A 15,811-nucleotide genomic window follows, 5' to 3' on the forward strand; every position below is an offset into this window, starting at 1 on the left:
TTCTTTTAGAAGCTAGATGGTGGATTCTTTCAATTTTTACTTTGTCCTCTGGCAATCCTAAGAATTCTAAGAGATTTTCATTTCTGATTTCTTATAAAATGGTATAAAATTATTTTTAAAATCATGTTTTTCTGGTCATTTGACTATTCTTAGATTGTACTTGACCATTTCTAGGTCAGTTGTTTTTGAAGGGCTATTTTTTTCCTATTTTTAAATTTTGTTTTAATATTTCTCAATTTACAGTCATTTACTTATACTTGGGCTATTCTAATTTTCAGGAAGCCAGTTATGTGTGCAAAATTTTATTCTCATTGTACCAAACTGTTTATTCTTCCAACTATTTCTTCTAGAGGTTCTCATTTAATTTTTCATCTTTTTTAACATTCTTGTTTTATCTCTTTAAGGAATTCCAAAAGACCTGTGGAAAAAACATACCTTTATCTAAGACACTGCTCATAGTCTATGGAGTTTACACTCTTTTTCTAAGCTGTATGTTAGAGGTCCTTGGATGAATAAAGTTTCTTTATCTTTGATATCTTCTTCTAATTATTCTAATTTCAAAGCTTCTTTCTTGAATTAAGACATTTTGTCAAGGCCAACCTTCAACTGCCCCCTGAACAATTGGATAAGATGGTGGGCCCCTGTTTGAGCTCTTTTATTTTCTGAGGTTCTATTACTTCCCTCTATTGACATCAACTATACACAAATGCTGGCAGGTCCCAGGCTCTCATATGTATATGTGTGTGTGTGTGTGTGTGTGTGTGTGTGTGTGTGTGTGTGTGTTTGTTTTATAACAAGTATTTCTTAAGTGCCTACTATGTATGTAGCAGGCCATTGTGCTAAGCACTTTAAAAATATTATGTTTATTCTTACAACAACCCTAGGAAGTAGAAGCTATTATTATTCTCATTTTACAGCTAAGAAACTGGCAGATAGAGGTGAAATGACTTTCCTAGGGTCACACAGCTAATAAGTACCTAAGGGCAGATGTAAAGTCAAGTCTAACTGACTCCAAATCCAGGACTCTCTCTGTTGTGCCCACTAGCTATCTGGAAGAGCTGAGCTCTACAGGGCTGCTAGTGGTGGCTCAGTTCTGAGGCTGGAAACTTTCAGAGCCCCTTTAATGTGCATGATAGCTGTCTTCTCCGTAAGAACTTTGTTTCCCCAGGGCTTTCTCACTGGTGTACTCTTGTCTTATGCCAGGAATGCTTGATTATCCTGGGGTTACCCTGGATAGAATGTTCCCTTCTTTTGGTCTCCTTGACTGTGTGGATTTGCCTACCCTGGAGTTTTCTGGATGGCATCCTCCAAAACGATGAGAGGGCTTCTCATTTTGTCAGTCTCAACTGAATGAAGGCACTCACTGTAGTTGATCATTATTTGGTATGGTACTCTTTAGTTTCATATTTTCTGGAATACCATTAACTCTGCCATCTTGACCAGGGAGGCTTTGGTAAGATTTTTTTCTTGACTGGATGACCTTTCAGGTCTTTTCTAGCTTAAACATTCTGTCATTTTCTCTATCAGTGCAAAGTCTACTTATTTTTAATTCTAACTAGACCTCATCTTAGACCAAACTCTTTTTAGGTAGATACCATAATTTCCATTTTGTACCCCTCTCCCAACCATCCCAATACCTGTAATAGTTCAGTGCTCTACATTTTGTTTATACTCAATAAATACTTGACTGACAAAGATGTAACAATACAAAGTCTTAAATAACAACAGTTCTGTAATATACATAATAGATTTTTTGGAATGCCTTTGTTGAAACTATGGAAATTTCCACTCAATTGTGAAATTTCTTTTCAAATCTCCTACCCCCCCCCACCCCCTGCCCCCTTAAATTTCTCTTGGTTTTACATTAGCTAAATGTTCTAAGAGCTTTGACCTTGCTATGAAAAAAAAAACACAACACTAGAAAGGTTGAAGCAGGATCATCTTGAACAAAGAACTACGAACAATGAGGCAGGGGTGAGGAATCTCATTTGGAAAAAGGTTTTATATATCTTGCTTAAAAAACATAAACAACTGAATCTATAGTTCTTCATTATAGGACATCAGTCAAACCAATCAAATTTTTTATTTTATTTAAATCAATGATGATGGCTTTGTTATCCTGTCTGAATTATAGTAATTTTATAATTTATAGCAATTTAAAATATCTCCTTTCTTTGAGCAGGTAAATGTAAATACCACAAAAGTTTTTTTGGAAAATAATTTGATTCTAGGACTATTTGTGTGATCCTTTGAGCTTTAGTTTTTTCATCTCTAAAATGAAAGAGTTGGACTTGATTTTTAAGATCCTATACAGTTCTAAATTCTATAGTTTTATGATAAACTTAGAGGCTAACAATACAGAAAAACACAAACTTTGATTAAAAAAATTTTTAAAGGAAAAAAAATTCCACTACCTACTGCTTTGTTGGCAGTAGTTACTAATTAAACCTTAGGAACAAACTGAAATATTCATTTATCTAGGGCTCTCTCCCTGTTAGACATTATTGGCTTAAGTCATAGTTTATTGGGCTATGAGCACTTGATTATATAAACATTTCTTAATTTAACAAACCCAGTCATCCTTGTAATAGATTTTATAATTACCCTAGCTATATTGCACTGATGATGAAGTTTCAGTACAAAAATAATTCAGAAGAACGTTATCTGGAAAGAAAATAGCCTCACCATTGCATCTGCTTTATGTTTCATCCGTTTAGCTTCTTGCATAAAATAATCTGCACTGCGTGGCCTACAAGAGAGAATAATATTGCATTTTATTATTTTTGAAGTGTAAGATATTTTGAAAGATATTCTTTCCCTTCATACAAACCTGCTGCATAGATTAAAAATTTGCATATTCAAATTACTGCCTATATGTAGTATAACATTTATTGTTATTTTCTTTTTTTATAATCAGTGATTCAAAGCAGCAAATATAGGTTGATAACCTGCATTTACAAACAATGCAATAAAGTCTCTAGATAACCAAGGCTCAGATTTGTGAATTAGTCTTAAGGTACACCTAAGAAAACAAGTCTTCACATAGCATTTAAACATGAACAATCCCTTTTCAGTTTAAAGGTTGTAAAGATGCCTCGCCATAATTATATGCATGTGTATGGGCAAGTGTATTTATTTACATATCCAAATGAAAACATGTGCTTTTCTTTACCCCTACAATAGAAACTACATTTGTGTACATACAATTATTTGGAACCTCATATAAAAATGAAATGAGCTAATGTCCTGTGATTATATTCCACTCATAATGAAGTTAATTGTAAAATGATGTCTACCTTGTAACAATGCAAACATGGCATGTATTCTCTGGAGTTCTGATTAGCTAGCTGGTAAACATTAACAGCAGACGTGCATTATTAAAAGCAATAACCCTGGCCAACATAGGCTCTACTGGGAGTCAATTGGCTATATCTAAAGGTAGTATGTCCCAGTCCCAATATGATTTTGTACAATGGCCTTGAGTCAACTATCTCCCGGCAGAGTCGACATTAAGAGACAATCATCACTGAAATAATACTTTTAAAAGTTTAATCTTATCAGTTAATGCTTTTCATCTTACTTAAATAATCATGTATATACTTATCGATTTGTATGCTTTATCTACCCAGTTGAATGTAAGCTCCATGAGATCAGGGGCAAGAAAGAGAGAAAGAGGGAGAGAGAAGAAGAGACAGACAAATAGACAGACAGACAGACAGACAGAGAGAAGGGTATATATACACTTACATATAAAGGGAAAATTCTATATGTGTGTATGTGATTTTTTCCCCTTGCTCCCCACTTTCAATACAATTAGCATAGATTTTTGGCATTATAGAGTAGCTTGTGGTTTTTCTTAAGTAAGCACACTCAGCCCATTAGTGAGTATCTAACATGAATCAAAACGCACTTGGATACATGATTAGAATGTTAATTCATTTCAACATGCACTAAGTAGTGATACTAATAAGAAACTGTTCCATAGAGAAATGCTTGTTTTGAACTACAAGTGATTTCAGGGGCAGCTGGATATATCAGCTGATTTTAATATTCGAGGGTCACAGGATTGTTTTTTTTTTTCAATTATTTAGCAACAATCCTCTGACAGAGGTCAAAATGCTTATATCTTTACAACTTTGGACAAGGAATTAGTATCAAGCACTGATGTTGCTATTATCAGGTAAAAAAATTCTAAGATAGATAATAAATGACTTGTCCCAAGTTGCATAAGGAATTATCATTGAAGTGTAACTAGAATCTAGGCCTCCACAAATCATTTTCCACTAGATTACTTTGCCACTTAGTATAAGTGTTGCTCCCCCCGTCTCCTTTTTCTTTCTTTTTTAGGTAACTTAAATTGGGAGTAAGAAGAATAAGATCTTCAGAGTGGAAAGCTATAAAATGTTCTCTTCAAAAGTTAAAACTGAACTTTTCATCTTTAGCTCTTCATTTCCCTTCCCAAGTTTCTACTTTTAGTCAATGGCACTACTCTTCCTTTGGTCACTAGGCTGTGGAAGTTGCAGTCATTTTTGACCTTTCCCTCTCCTAATCCTCTAATCGTCAATCTGTTGTCAAGACCTATTGACTCTTCCTTCTAAATAGCTCTCCTCATTCTAGCTGTCACTACTCTAGTTGAGGTCTATATCATCACTACCATAATAAACTCTTTTTTTAAAAAAAAATTTTTTAAAACCCTTGTACTTCGGTGTATTGTCTCATAGGTGGAAGATTGGTAAGGGTGGGCAATGGGGGTCAAGTGACTTGCCCAGGGTCACACAGCTGGGAAGTGGCTGAGGCCGGGTTTGAACCTAGGACCTCCTGTCTCTAGGCCTGACTCTCACTCCACTGAGCTACCCAGCTGCCCCCTCCATAATAAACTCTTAACTGGGCACCTAGTTCCAGTTTTGTCCTCCTTTAATTCATCTTGCATACTGTGCCAGAGTAATGTTACTAGCAGACTTTATTTATCATGCCATTTCTCTACTCAAAAACTTATAATGCCTCCACAATGTCTGTGAGGTCAGGCACAAGTTCTTCATCCTGACATTTTAGGCCCTCTATAATCTTAGCTATCCAATCCCATTGTTACTACTATACTCTAACGCACACAAACCTTTTTGTTCCAGGCAAGTTAATCTTTTCTGTGCTTGGATGATGCCAACTTTCTGCCTTCATAATTTTATTTATGTCATTTCCCAGAATATCATTTCATCTCAATTCAATTTTCAACTAAAAACATTTATGTAGTTCCTTCTTTGCTTTCGAGTTAGCATGGCATAGTAGATAGGGAGCCAGTTAAAGAGTTCAAGTCTTGCTTCTGATTTCTGTTCATTATGTGACTCTGGGCAAACCATTGAACCTCTCGCTGTCTGCCATAACTCTCTGAGACTACAAGATGCAGAGGTGCTGATTTGTACTATTAGAGAAAGTTCTTTGGGAGGTTCGTATACCAATGAATATTCACAAGTAAAAAAAAAATGCAAAGCATCGTCCTAAGCATTCATCATCATAGGCCCATAGCTCTATATCTGGAAAAGACCTTGAAAGGTCCTCTAATCCAATCCCCTCATCTTATAGCTGACGAAACTGAGCCCCAAGGCTATGTATAATGACTTGCCCAAGGTAGTAAGTGGCAAAACCAGGATTTAAATTCAGGTTCTCTTATGCTAGAGCCCCATTCTTTCCACTGTACCATGCTGTTTGAAACCTATCCATTCTATAAATTTCACTTCAAGGTCTGTTACTCTCTTACCTGCAAATCTGACCACACATCTCTTCTCTTCCTGATTTCCCACAACACTGTTTATACCAGAGGGGTCAAAAATAAGGCCCAGGACCCCAAGGCCTGTACTTCCCTGGTGCCTTAGGAACCAGATTAAAATGTGATGGGAAATATTTAACAAAATAAATAACAATACAATGGAACATAGATAATGTTAATATGTGGTTTTCTGAGTTGATACTGGCAGTAAGGATCCTATATATGGTTTAGTAGCCCTGATTCTATTTGAGTTTGACATCACTGATGTATATCACATATTCTGGCACTTGATTGTGTTTTTTATTGTTCCCAAGTGGCTTAATAATATAAGTATTGTCTCATAAGTAAGATTAAAAGTTCTTGGAAGGGTAGGGCCATATGGTATACATCCTTGGTATCCCTGATAGTACTTTGACATATAAGTTATTGAATAAATAAATACTTGTTGAATTTCTCATGAGCTAACACAGCTATAGTGGCTTTGGGAGAAGTTCAGCTTCCTGGCCAATGAGCCAGAGAAGGTCTCCATGGCAACTTCAAAAAAAATAGAGGAAAAATTCTCTATTTCATTATTTGTTCCACATTCCAGTGTGAGGTTAATCATGTTTCTCTTGCCTCCTTTTGAAGAACTTGTCATGAATACAGTGTAATTTTAAATGTACTCCATTTTCATTAATTTTTTTGCACAATCCTTTTTGGTAATAGTTTTTGACATATTTTTAACAAATTTTTTCTGTTGTAGTCTCTACTGATAACAGTTATCCATAATTATGCTGAACTCAGCATTTTAATATATAGAAATATATTTTTGAGTCTAATATGATCATTGAGAGATTGAGAGTTGCAAATTATAAGGTGGTGTATGATCAAGTGCCATATATGATTTTTTTGTTAATTCCTAGATATTCTGGGACTATCACGAGGACCAAATGCAGATGAAAAAAATGGCTTAAGAACACCAGATGAAAGGTATTGTATGAGAGGTTCAGTGATGGGTATTGTCAGAGGCAGGATTATCATTCTTATGTCTAAAGAATGCACCATATCTAAGTTCTGTAAGAATTGAGCCTAACTGTCCGTTTCCCCATTTGGGGGGATTTCAGATTCTCCATCAGGTGACAATAAAACCAGTGTGAATTCAACCAGATTGGAGAAACAGTCATTTGTAGAATGATACAATAGATCTGACAGCGACAAACCAGGATTTGTAGGGAAATAATCAGTTTCATTTTTAAGTCACCACTGTGGCAGTTACTGAATATAATATAGAATAGGTACTAACATAAAATTTAATTTTCTCTGCATTCAAACAGATTTTTCATCTAATCTTTTATCTTTTATATGGCAAATCTAGAGAGTTTTCTATTTAATTTACATAATGTATCCTTACTACATTGTTTCTCTCGGTGACAGTATTTTATGGTGATACATTAACAAATCTAATAAAAGTTCAATTAAACATAAATGTAGCCAACTATGTATTTTGTGTTCTTCAGAGATGGGATTTCCAAAGCATTATAAAAGCCAAAGCTTAGTCATTTAAACCTTTTTGTACAAGAACTCAATGCAACAATAGCAGCTTGAGGACTTGGTTCAAATATGTTTTCTTTTCTTTTTCTCTCTCCCTCCCCCCAACATATGACCTTGGTTCTAAAAAGCAGCATGGTTTTTAGTCACCCCCAATATTTCTTCTGGCACTTGAGTATTAAAGCAACTCGGCTTTCTATTCTTTCTTATGGCTGAGACAGAGCTGAATGGTCTCCCACAGAGCGGCTGGCAGACTTCTTTTTATAATTCCTACCTATGTTAAATGCCGCCCCCAGGCATAGCCATGGTGTTTTGTGAAAACTGGCAGTGATGAGCTCAATGTGTTTGAACAAACAGGTTCCCCAGCACGGCAGAAATCTGGATAATTTTCTCAGGGATTCTGAGATCCAAATAAGGCAATTGGAGTACAACATAAAAAATGAGTTAATTGTCTGGTCTTCAAACAAGTTATTATTTTATTGGTCGGTAAAGTCCAAGTTGTGCTGCTATGCCCAGAGGCCTGGGTCAGGTTCTGGGTGAAGGAAAAATCTAAGAGATTTAATAATTATCTCTAACATATGAGCTCATGTCTAACGACCCTTTTCTAAGAAAGTCGGTGCTTGAGGAGGAAATTTGCTAACCTCCAAGGCTAGCCCTTGTTCTGAATGATAAGCATATGGACCATTCCTGATTTAAGGCAGGAATGCATTCAGCCAGCAAGGATACCAATGCAACTTTTGTTTCCATGACCTTGCTGTTGGCTTGGGCAGCGAAGTCCCTGAAAGCTCGCTTCCCAGCAGTGCAACTCTAGTGATTATTCATTGTGTTTCTTACAAGCCATATGCCCCTGCAGACAACTGCATCTCTCATGGCCAACATGCAGATAGCATGCACATGTTTTGCAGGATGTACAAGTTAAAACTGGCAGATTTTTGTCATTCAATCAAAAGAAACTTTCTAAGTGGAATATTATCAATTTGCTGATTGTCTTTGGGGGCAGAACTTAATATGCCCCAAACTCCTTATTATGATTTGAGAAGTGGCAAAGACTTTATTTAGGCTGGGGGAGTGGCTAGACTCAGGAGGACCTAAGTTCAAATCCTGCTTGAAATATTTACTAGTTATGTAATTCTGGACAAACTTGGTCTCAGTTTTCTTCTCCTTAAAATGGGGATAGAAATAGCATTTATGAAGATCAAATACAGTTTTAAATCTTAAAGTTTCCATATAAATTTTAGCTATTGTTATTTTAGCATTCTTTCTTTTCAAATCTGGCATTCTTTTTGTTGAGAGAAAGAGAAAGAAGAGAAGGGATTATATATGAAATGTTCTCAATGAGGAGATACGGCTCTCATAGCTCAAAGTATGCATGAGTTCTATATTTAGATTAATAAAGCCTCACACATAGCTTATGAGGAGATAAGGTAGACTAAAGTATGAGCAGCTAGATAGAACACTAAATTTGAAGCTCAAATCTTGACTTTGCCACGGGTCTGTGTGACTTCAAACAGGGTCCTTGACCTTTTTTGGGCATTAGCCCCTTTATCTGAAAAAGCAAGGGGTTAGACAAGATAAGGAGCTCTTAACTTAGGGCCTCTGAACTTGTTTTAAAAATATTTTGGTAACTGTATTCCGATATAATTGGTTTCCTTCCTAACCCTATGTATTTTATTATACTATTTAAACCTACTATTCCGAGGAGTTCAGAGGCTTAAGCAGATAGTCAAATGAGACCTTAACATACAAATGTAAGAAACTCTGGCCTCCATCATCTCGGAGGCCCCTCCCATATCTAAATCTATGATCCTCTAATTCTACTGTTTGAAATCACTAAATGTTTTAAGGAAGGGAGGTACTCTGTGTGAAAGATGACTATAACAACTTCAGGAGGATTTAACTTAGGAAAGACTTTCAAATGGTAGCTGGTGGCTAAGTCATGCTGGGAAACATTCAACCATTCGTTGAAAGGCAATCAAACTCATCCCACTTCCATAAAATCAAAGCACCCCTCAGAGCAGATTGCTGACCGTGGTTACATGTGAAATATCTGGTCCCTCTCACTTCTTCACACTGACATTTGATATGCCAAGGCCTTCTAGAAGTGTTTTTTTTTTTTTTTTTGAGAGGAACCTTTTCTTATGATTGTGAAGTTTAGGTAGTTTTGCTACATGTTAGCAGTTCGACTGGAACAGATGGGATATTTGGTGGCTTGGCTGAATACAACTTTCATGTCTGACTAATGTGAAATATGGGCACAAGACAACACATTCTTCAGGAGTAGCAGCAGGCAGACCTGGCACTTGGGGACCACTGTCTTCCCAACAGTGGCAATATGGCTGGCTGGAACTTGCTGGTTTATTTTCCAGCCAAGTGATTTTGCCACTTAGGTCTGTTCAGGACTTCTGTATTGAAGTCTCTGCCATGTGGTATTTCTCTCTTCAGCCCAATAATTCTCCTGTCAATAATTACAATCCTGGATTTATTATAGCTCATGGCTTTTGGGGATTAATGAGATCCAACAGTGGATGGGTATCAATTTGAAGCAAATGCTATTATGAGTTAAACTTAACAACTTAAATTTTTTTTAACTGAATTCTTACTAAGTTTGTAATCACACCAGTGTCACCTTAAAACTCTGGCTGCCAAATGGTGAAGACAGTAAGTTGCAAAGTGTTGGAGAAAGCACAAGTCAGCCTGACACTCTGGGTCTGCAACTTGTGAAGAACAAGCTGACCTGGATAACATTTTTTCCAAAGTGTTTGCTCAATCTGGTTCTGCCTGCCACATGCACAACTTCTGAATCATGAAGGTATAAAAATTGCCCAATTGGGACATGAAAGAAATGTTTATTTAGCAACTGACAAAGAATAAGAGGCTCTTTTTATAAATTTAGGCTTGAAGGCTCAGAAATTAAATGTATACTCTTGTTGGCTTCTTGCACTCATCAATAGAAGGGAGAAAATGCTAGAAAATTTTCTCAGGGAACCTTGATTATATCTCTCGCCTGTTATTATTTTTATTATATTATATTATTAAAATAAAATGAGCTTTTTAAAAGTGGCAGTCCAAGGAAGATCAGAAAATAAATGCCACTATAGCACCTGTTAATCTTCTAGTTCATTATAAGCTCTTCTTATACTGGATTGTAGTATGATTACTCATACTAATTATGCAGTTTGAATTATAAGCAAGCTCTTTGCTTCTTCTCTTCCCTTCTTTTGATACCTCCTTCTGGTCAATTTGCTGCTCATTATCACCTACACCAAATGGAAGCCAAAGGAAGAGAAGGAATGGAGATGAGATTCTAATCTCACAACTGGGGTATTAGTCAGATAAAATATTGAGGAAGGGACGTTTGAAAACAATGTTTCAAACTTTTGTTTGACCAGTTGAGAGCTTGGAGAAAAAAAGGGTAGATATGCCCAATTATGATGGATAAGAATAGGGAACTTAAATAAAAGGCTTAATTCCCAGTTGAGCCATTTTTTTTTCAAAGCCAGAGGTACAGAGGTCCAATCTTAAGTCCCTTTTAATTTCTTATACTTTCAGTGTATAAAAGAGATGCAGGAGCAAAATCTGTTTGAAAGTATACACAGTTTTACTGTTAACATTAATAGCTGAGTAGAAAAGGCAACATTTATTTTTGGTCTTAAATCTAGCAGAATATTTTCTATGACTCTCACTTCAATAGAGAAGTCTTTTTTTTAGTTGCATGTTTATCTTATTTTTATGGTTTTCAAATAACTATGGGGCACATGGTAATTGGAACATGCAATCTATCCATGTCGTATATGTATAAGAGGTTTTAAAGGTTTTTATTGTTTTTATCTCCATAAAAGGGGAAGCAGTTTTATTGTAGATGCCTGCCAGAAAAATCATATGTATTGCTAATGGGAAGAACAAGTGATAAAAGCCTCTTAGTTGATATAGATAGTGGCAAAGTTGTATTAGTTCCAGGGACAGCAGAAGGAAAACATTTCTTCTTATAAGTAGTCCAAGAGCAGCAGGTTGAGGCAAAACTATTTTATTGTTGCTGCTTCTGATTTAGGCTTCATTTATACATATTTTGGATATATCTCTGCATTTTAGTTTCCAGAATTCTCTATATACAGCATTCAAATTTATCTGCAGGCAGTTTTATAAGTTGAACTATCTTAGCATGTGAGTGACTCTTTTGAACAAAATACAATAGTTGATGAAAAAGAATGGTGAAGAAATGGAGACACATGAAACATTATGAAATTAAATTCAAGGTCAGGAGTGATAATCTTGAAGCAAAACATTGAAACAACTTTTGGCTTCTGTTTAGCCATGTTGCATTTTGAGGCTTGGGAAGTAGTCATAGATTATCAATACAGGTTTCTATATTGTCCTTGAGTACAATTCTGTCCTATGTTCTTTCCCCTAATGCTTAAAGTTCATGAACAAGATTGATTTTGCCCTTCTCTAATACTGGAGACCTACCAGTTTCTCCTGCCTTAATACCCTTGAAGCACAGGATGTTATCACACCTCCCAAGGGTTTCATTAACACCCCTCTCACTGTTTAGTAGGAGCCCTTGGAGATGATTAGGGAGAAAAGAGGAGTTCGTGTGGAGCCAGGAAAAATACAGGGAAGTAAGATTCAATAGGGTTTGCTGCATCAGCAGGGAAAGGAGAAAACAATACCCCTCCCTCCTGTGGGCCACCTTTTATTTGTCTCAAATCTAACTTATCTGAAACTAATTCAATTTTTAAAAATACATTTATTTTTTATTTATAACAGCTCTTTTTATAGTGGCAAAGAATTGGAAATTTAGGGGATGCCCATCAATTGGGGAATGGCTGAACAAATTGTGGTTCATGTTAATGATGAAATACTATTGTGCTATAAAAAATGATAAATAAAATGATGTCAGAAAAAGCTGGAAAGATCTGTAGGAAATGATGCAGAAAGGAATAAGCAGAACTGGGAGAAAATTGTACATAATAACAGTAGTATTGCACAATGATAATCTATGAAAACTTGGCTACTCTCAGCTATGCAATGATCAGGGACAATTCTGAAAGACTTTTAGGATTTTTTTTTTTAAATAAGCCCTTGTACTTCGGTGTATTGTCTCATAGGTGGAAGATTGGTAAGGGTGGGCAATGGGGGTCAAGTGACTTGCCCAGGGTCACACAGCTGGGAAGTGTCTGAGGTCGGATTTGAACCTAGGACCTCCTGTCTCTAGGCCTGACTCTCACTCCACTGAGCTACCCAGCTGCCCCCTCTGAAAGACTTTTGACAGGGAATGCTATCCACCTCCAGAGAAAGAACTGTTGAAATTGTCTTTCACATTAGTGTATATATGGCTTTATTTCACGGTTTTAGATATGTATGAATGTGCTCTTACAATAATGACAATATGGAACTGTGTTTTGCATGAAAAAAATAAAATTAATAACAAAAACAAAACAAAAAGCATTTGATTTTAACCCCAAATTTCCTTTGACCTTTATTAGCTTCTAAATGTTTCCAAAGTTCAGTTAATAAGTGAAGTCTATTCATCACCCCTTAAAAATCATTGGCAATATCTCTATTCAGGATCTGAGTTGGGGGATCTGAAGGGTGGGAGAATGTTAGAAGGGAGGAAGAAAGAAGGAAACAATAGAATATTATTCTGCCACTTTTTCTGGGCTACCTCTCAAGTGGCTCAGAAGCATTTCAGAATGACATTTTCATTCATTCTTTTGTTTTCTTCTTCTCCTTCTCTTTCCTAGATAGCAGAAATGAATTCGCACAGGTTTGAAGGTGGCAAGGGTAATCTTAGTTGGGACAAGTATAGAGAGAATGTTTTTGTTCAAAACATCCTAATCCCTTTTTTTCATTAACTTCAAGTACCATTTATGCTATTTGGAAAGAACAGTATTGGGAGGGAAGGTTGGGGTAGAAAGGGCTTCCATTAGCAAATCACTCCTATTCTCTCCTGGCTAGCATTTTAAATGCTGAGAAATCTCTTATTGCTATTATACAATTGTTTGCACATTCTATCCAAATATTCTAGAGTAAAACAACCTCAATTGCTCCATGTGTTCAGTTGATTCTATGTAGTTACTGTACAACAACTTCAAAACCTATGGTTTAAAATGAAGAAGCTACATACTTTTTACTAAAGTAAGTTTTTAAGAAGGCATTTAGAATTAAGGACTCAATTTACTTTATGAGCTTAAGTGTTTAACTCACTAAACCACATGCAAAAAAACTGACCATACCATAAGTTAGGAAAAAACAGAGACATAATTAGAGTGAGGCAACTGGGCGCCATTGCTCTAGCACACTGAAATTTAAGCAAAAATTTGACACACATGTTCTTTTAAAAATAAATGAGGAGCTTAACACCTAAGTGGAAAGAATAATTAGTTAAAATAAAAAGCCACCAGATCACTGGAAATGTTAGTAAAACCAATCTGTGAGCTACTGTAATAATTAATTCCCCTTCCTGCTCACCTAAATTAGTCTTAATTACTTCTTGTATTATTTTCAGATCTTGTATTCAAACTTAACTTATGAGGACTGCTTGCTTTAAACACCAAAACTGTTAGTTATATCTCTGAATCAAACTGACCACATCATGTTAAATTGCCTTGACAGGCTACTAACCTCATTTCTTAGCCATAAGTTCTAAACAAAATAACCTCCACTCCAGTCATCACCTTCATCTTTTCATCAGTATTTAAAATGCTTGGAGTCCTGGAAAGTCAAGCTCTGATTCGTGAGCTTTTGCCTTGTGTTCTACCCAACCAGGTCTCTAAGATCCCCCTGGTTATGTATATCCTAGGCCATTGTGTGCATGATAACACCTCTGATGCTGCCTTCATTTCCAACTCTCATGTGATATTTTTCCCCACCAAGATCTAAATTTATTGAGTAGAGGGACTGTCATGTTTACTTGTTTTGGGATTCCCAGTGTTTTGCACATCTACCCAGCTATCATACTCACATATCATCAAAGATGAGCTTTTGTCTTCTGCAGTCTCTGTGTCCATTGGATAATGGTGACCATGGTTCCGTCTGGGGCCGTGGCTTATTATAGAAGAGAATGTTTTCGGAGCTGTTATGTACTGTTTTCTAAATAATGAACGATATAGAAATATTTGAGAAATCAGCCATCTAACAGAAAAATTAGCATAAACTAAAAGAGTTTTTATATTGTTTTATAAATTACAACTTAATTTACACTTTATTTGTTTCAAGGAATAGATAAGACAATTTTGTCTTTTAAGGTCACAAATTTACCAGTTTTCATGAGCTGTTTTTAAAAGACTAGGACAGTGATTCCCAAAGTGGGTACCACCGCCCCCTGGTGGGTGCTGCAGTGTTCCAGGGAAGTGGTGATGGCCACAGGTGTATTTATCTTTCCTATTAATTGCTATTAAAATTAAAAAAAATTAATTTCCAGGGGTGCTAAGTAATATTTTTTCTGGAAAGGGGGCAGTAGGCCAAACAAGTTTGGGAACCACTGGACTAGGACTTCAACATCATATGCAGAAAAAAAAGCCAAAGATAAATATAGTTTAAAAAAATAATAATAAAAATGGAGCACTGCTGCTCCGAATAGAAAAAAAAGAAAAGAAATTAAGTACTTTCATGGGAGAGTGGATTATAACATAACTACCTTCTATTCTGGAATGCAAATGGCATATTTTGAAGCAACTAAAATAATTTTGTAGGGTTTACAGATACAGAATTGTATCTTCAAACATGAATATACTTTGTAGGAAAAATGGGAAGGATAAATTCTATTGGGCACAGAGAAATCTGACTCCACAATTTAAAAAAAGGAAAATCCTTTTTTTCCCAACTAAATGATTTATATTAATGATCCTAAAAGATACATTGATAAAATTATTTTCAAGATTTAAATCAACAATACTACAAATCTAAGATCTTTATTTAACAACATCAAAAACATTTCTCTAGAACTAAAAGCTACTATACTAAGAAAAATCTGCATTAACATCAGGAATGAAAAAAAAAATGTTTCCCTCATCATTTCCCAAAATACCATAGGTATTAACTATAACAATAAGGGAAAATATATTACTTAAGTAATTAGGGATAGTCAAAGGGGAGGCAAAATTATTTCTGTGGATGACGTAATAATTGACTTTATTATTTTTTTAAACCCTTAACTTCTGTGTATTGGCTCCTTGGTGGAAGAGTGGTAAGGGTGAGTAATGGGGGTCAAGTGACTTGCCCAGGGTCACACAGCTGGGAAGTGTCTGAGGCCAGATTTGAACCTAGGACCTCCTATCTCTAGGCCTGACTCTCAATCCACTGAGTTACCCAGTTGCCGCAATAATTTACTTTAAATGAAATTTAAAAAAAATTTTTGGTGACATTATGGTTGCATAAAGATACTATGAGATGATTTTTTTTTCCTCCTTGAGATTTATTTTGGCAGCTTCTTATTTCCTCCCCAAATCAGTCTTTTTTTCCTAAAGAAATTTGCATTCAGATTCAGGATTAGCCAGGATAACTGCTAAATGAGTATCACAAGGT

General features: G+C 35.8%; 1 protein-coding gene across 1 annotated transcript in view; it reads right to left on the minus strand.

Moving 5' to 3' along the window:
• The window catches only part of AFF3 (AF4/FMR2 family member 3), a 673,975-nt gene that overhangs the window by 24,041 nt on the left and 634,123 nt on the right, over nucleotides 1–15,811 (minus strand). Inside the window, exons 15-16 of the mRNA XM_044669302.1 lie at nucleotides 14,250–14,377; nucleotides 2,686–2,749 (exon numbers count right to left, since the gene is read on the minus strand). Of these exons, the coding sequence (XP_044525237.1) occupies nucleotides 2,686–2,749; nucleotides 14,250–14,377 (192 nt within the window). The remainder of the gene's footprint in view (nucleotides 1–2,685; nucleotides 2,750–14,249; nucleotides 14,378–15,811) is intronic.

This window comes from Gracilinanus agilis, chromosome 3 (genome assembly GCF_016433145.1).
Source record: "Gracilinanus agilis isolate LMUSP501 chromosome 3, AgileGrace, whole genome shotgun sequence".
NCBI classification, from domain to species: Eukaryota; Metazoa; Chordata; class Mammalia; order Didelphimorphia; family Didelphidae; genus Gracilinanus; species Gracilinanus agilis.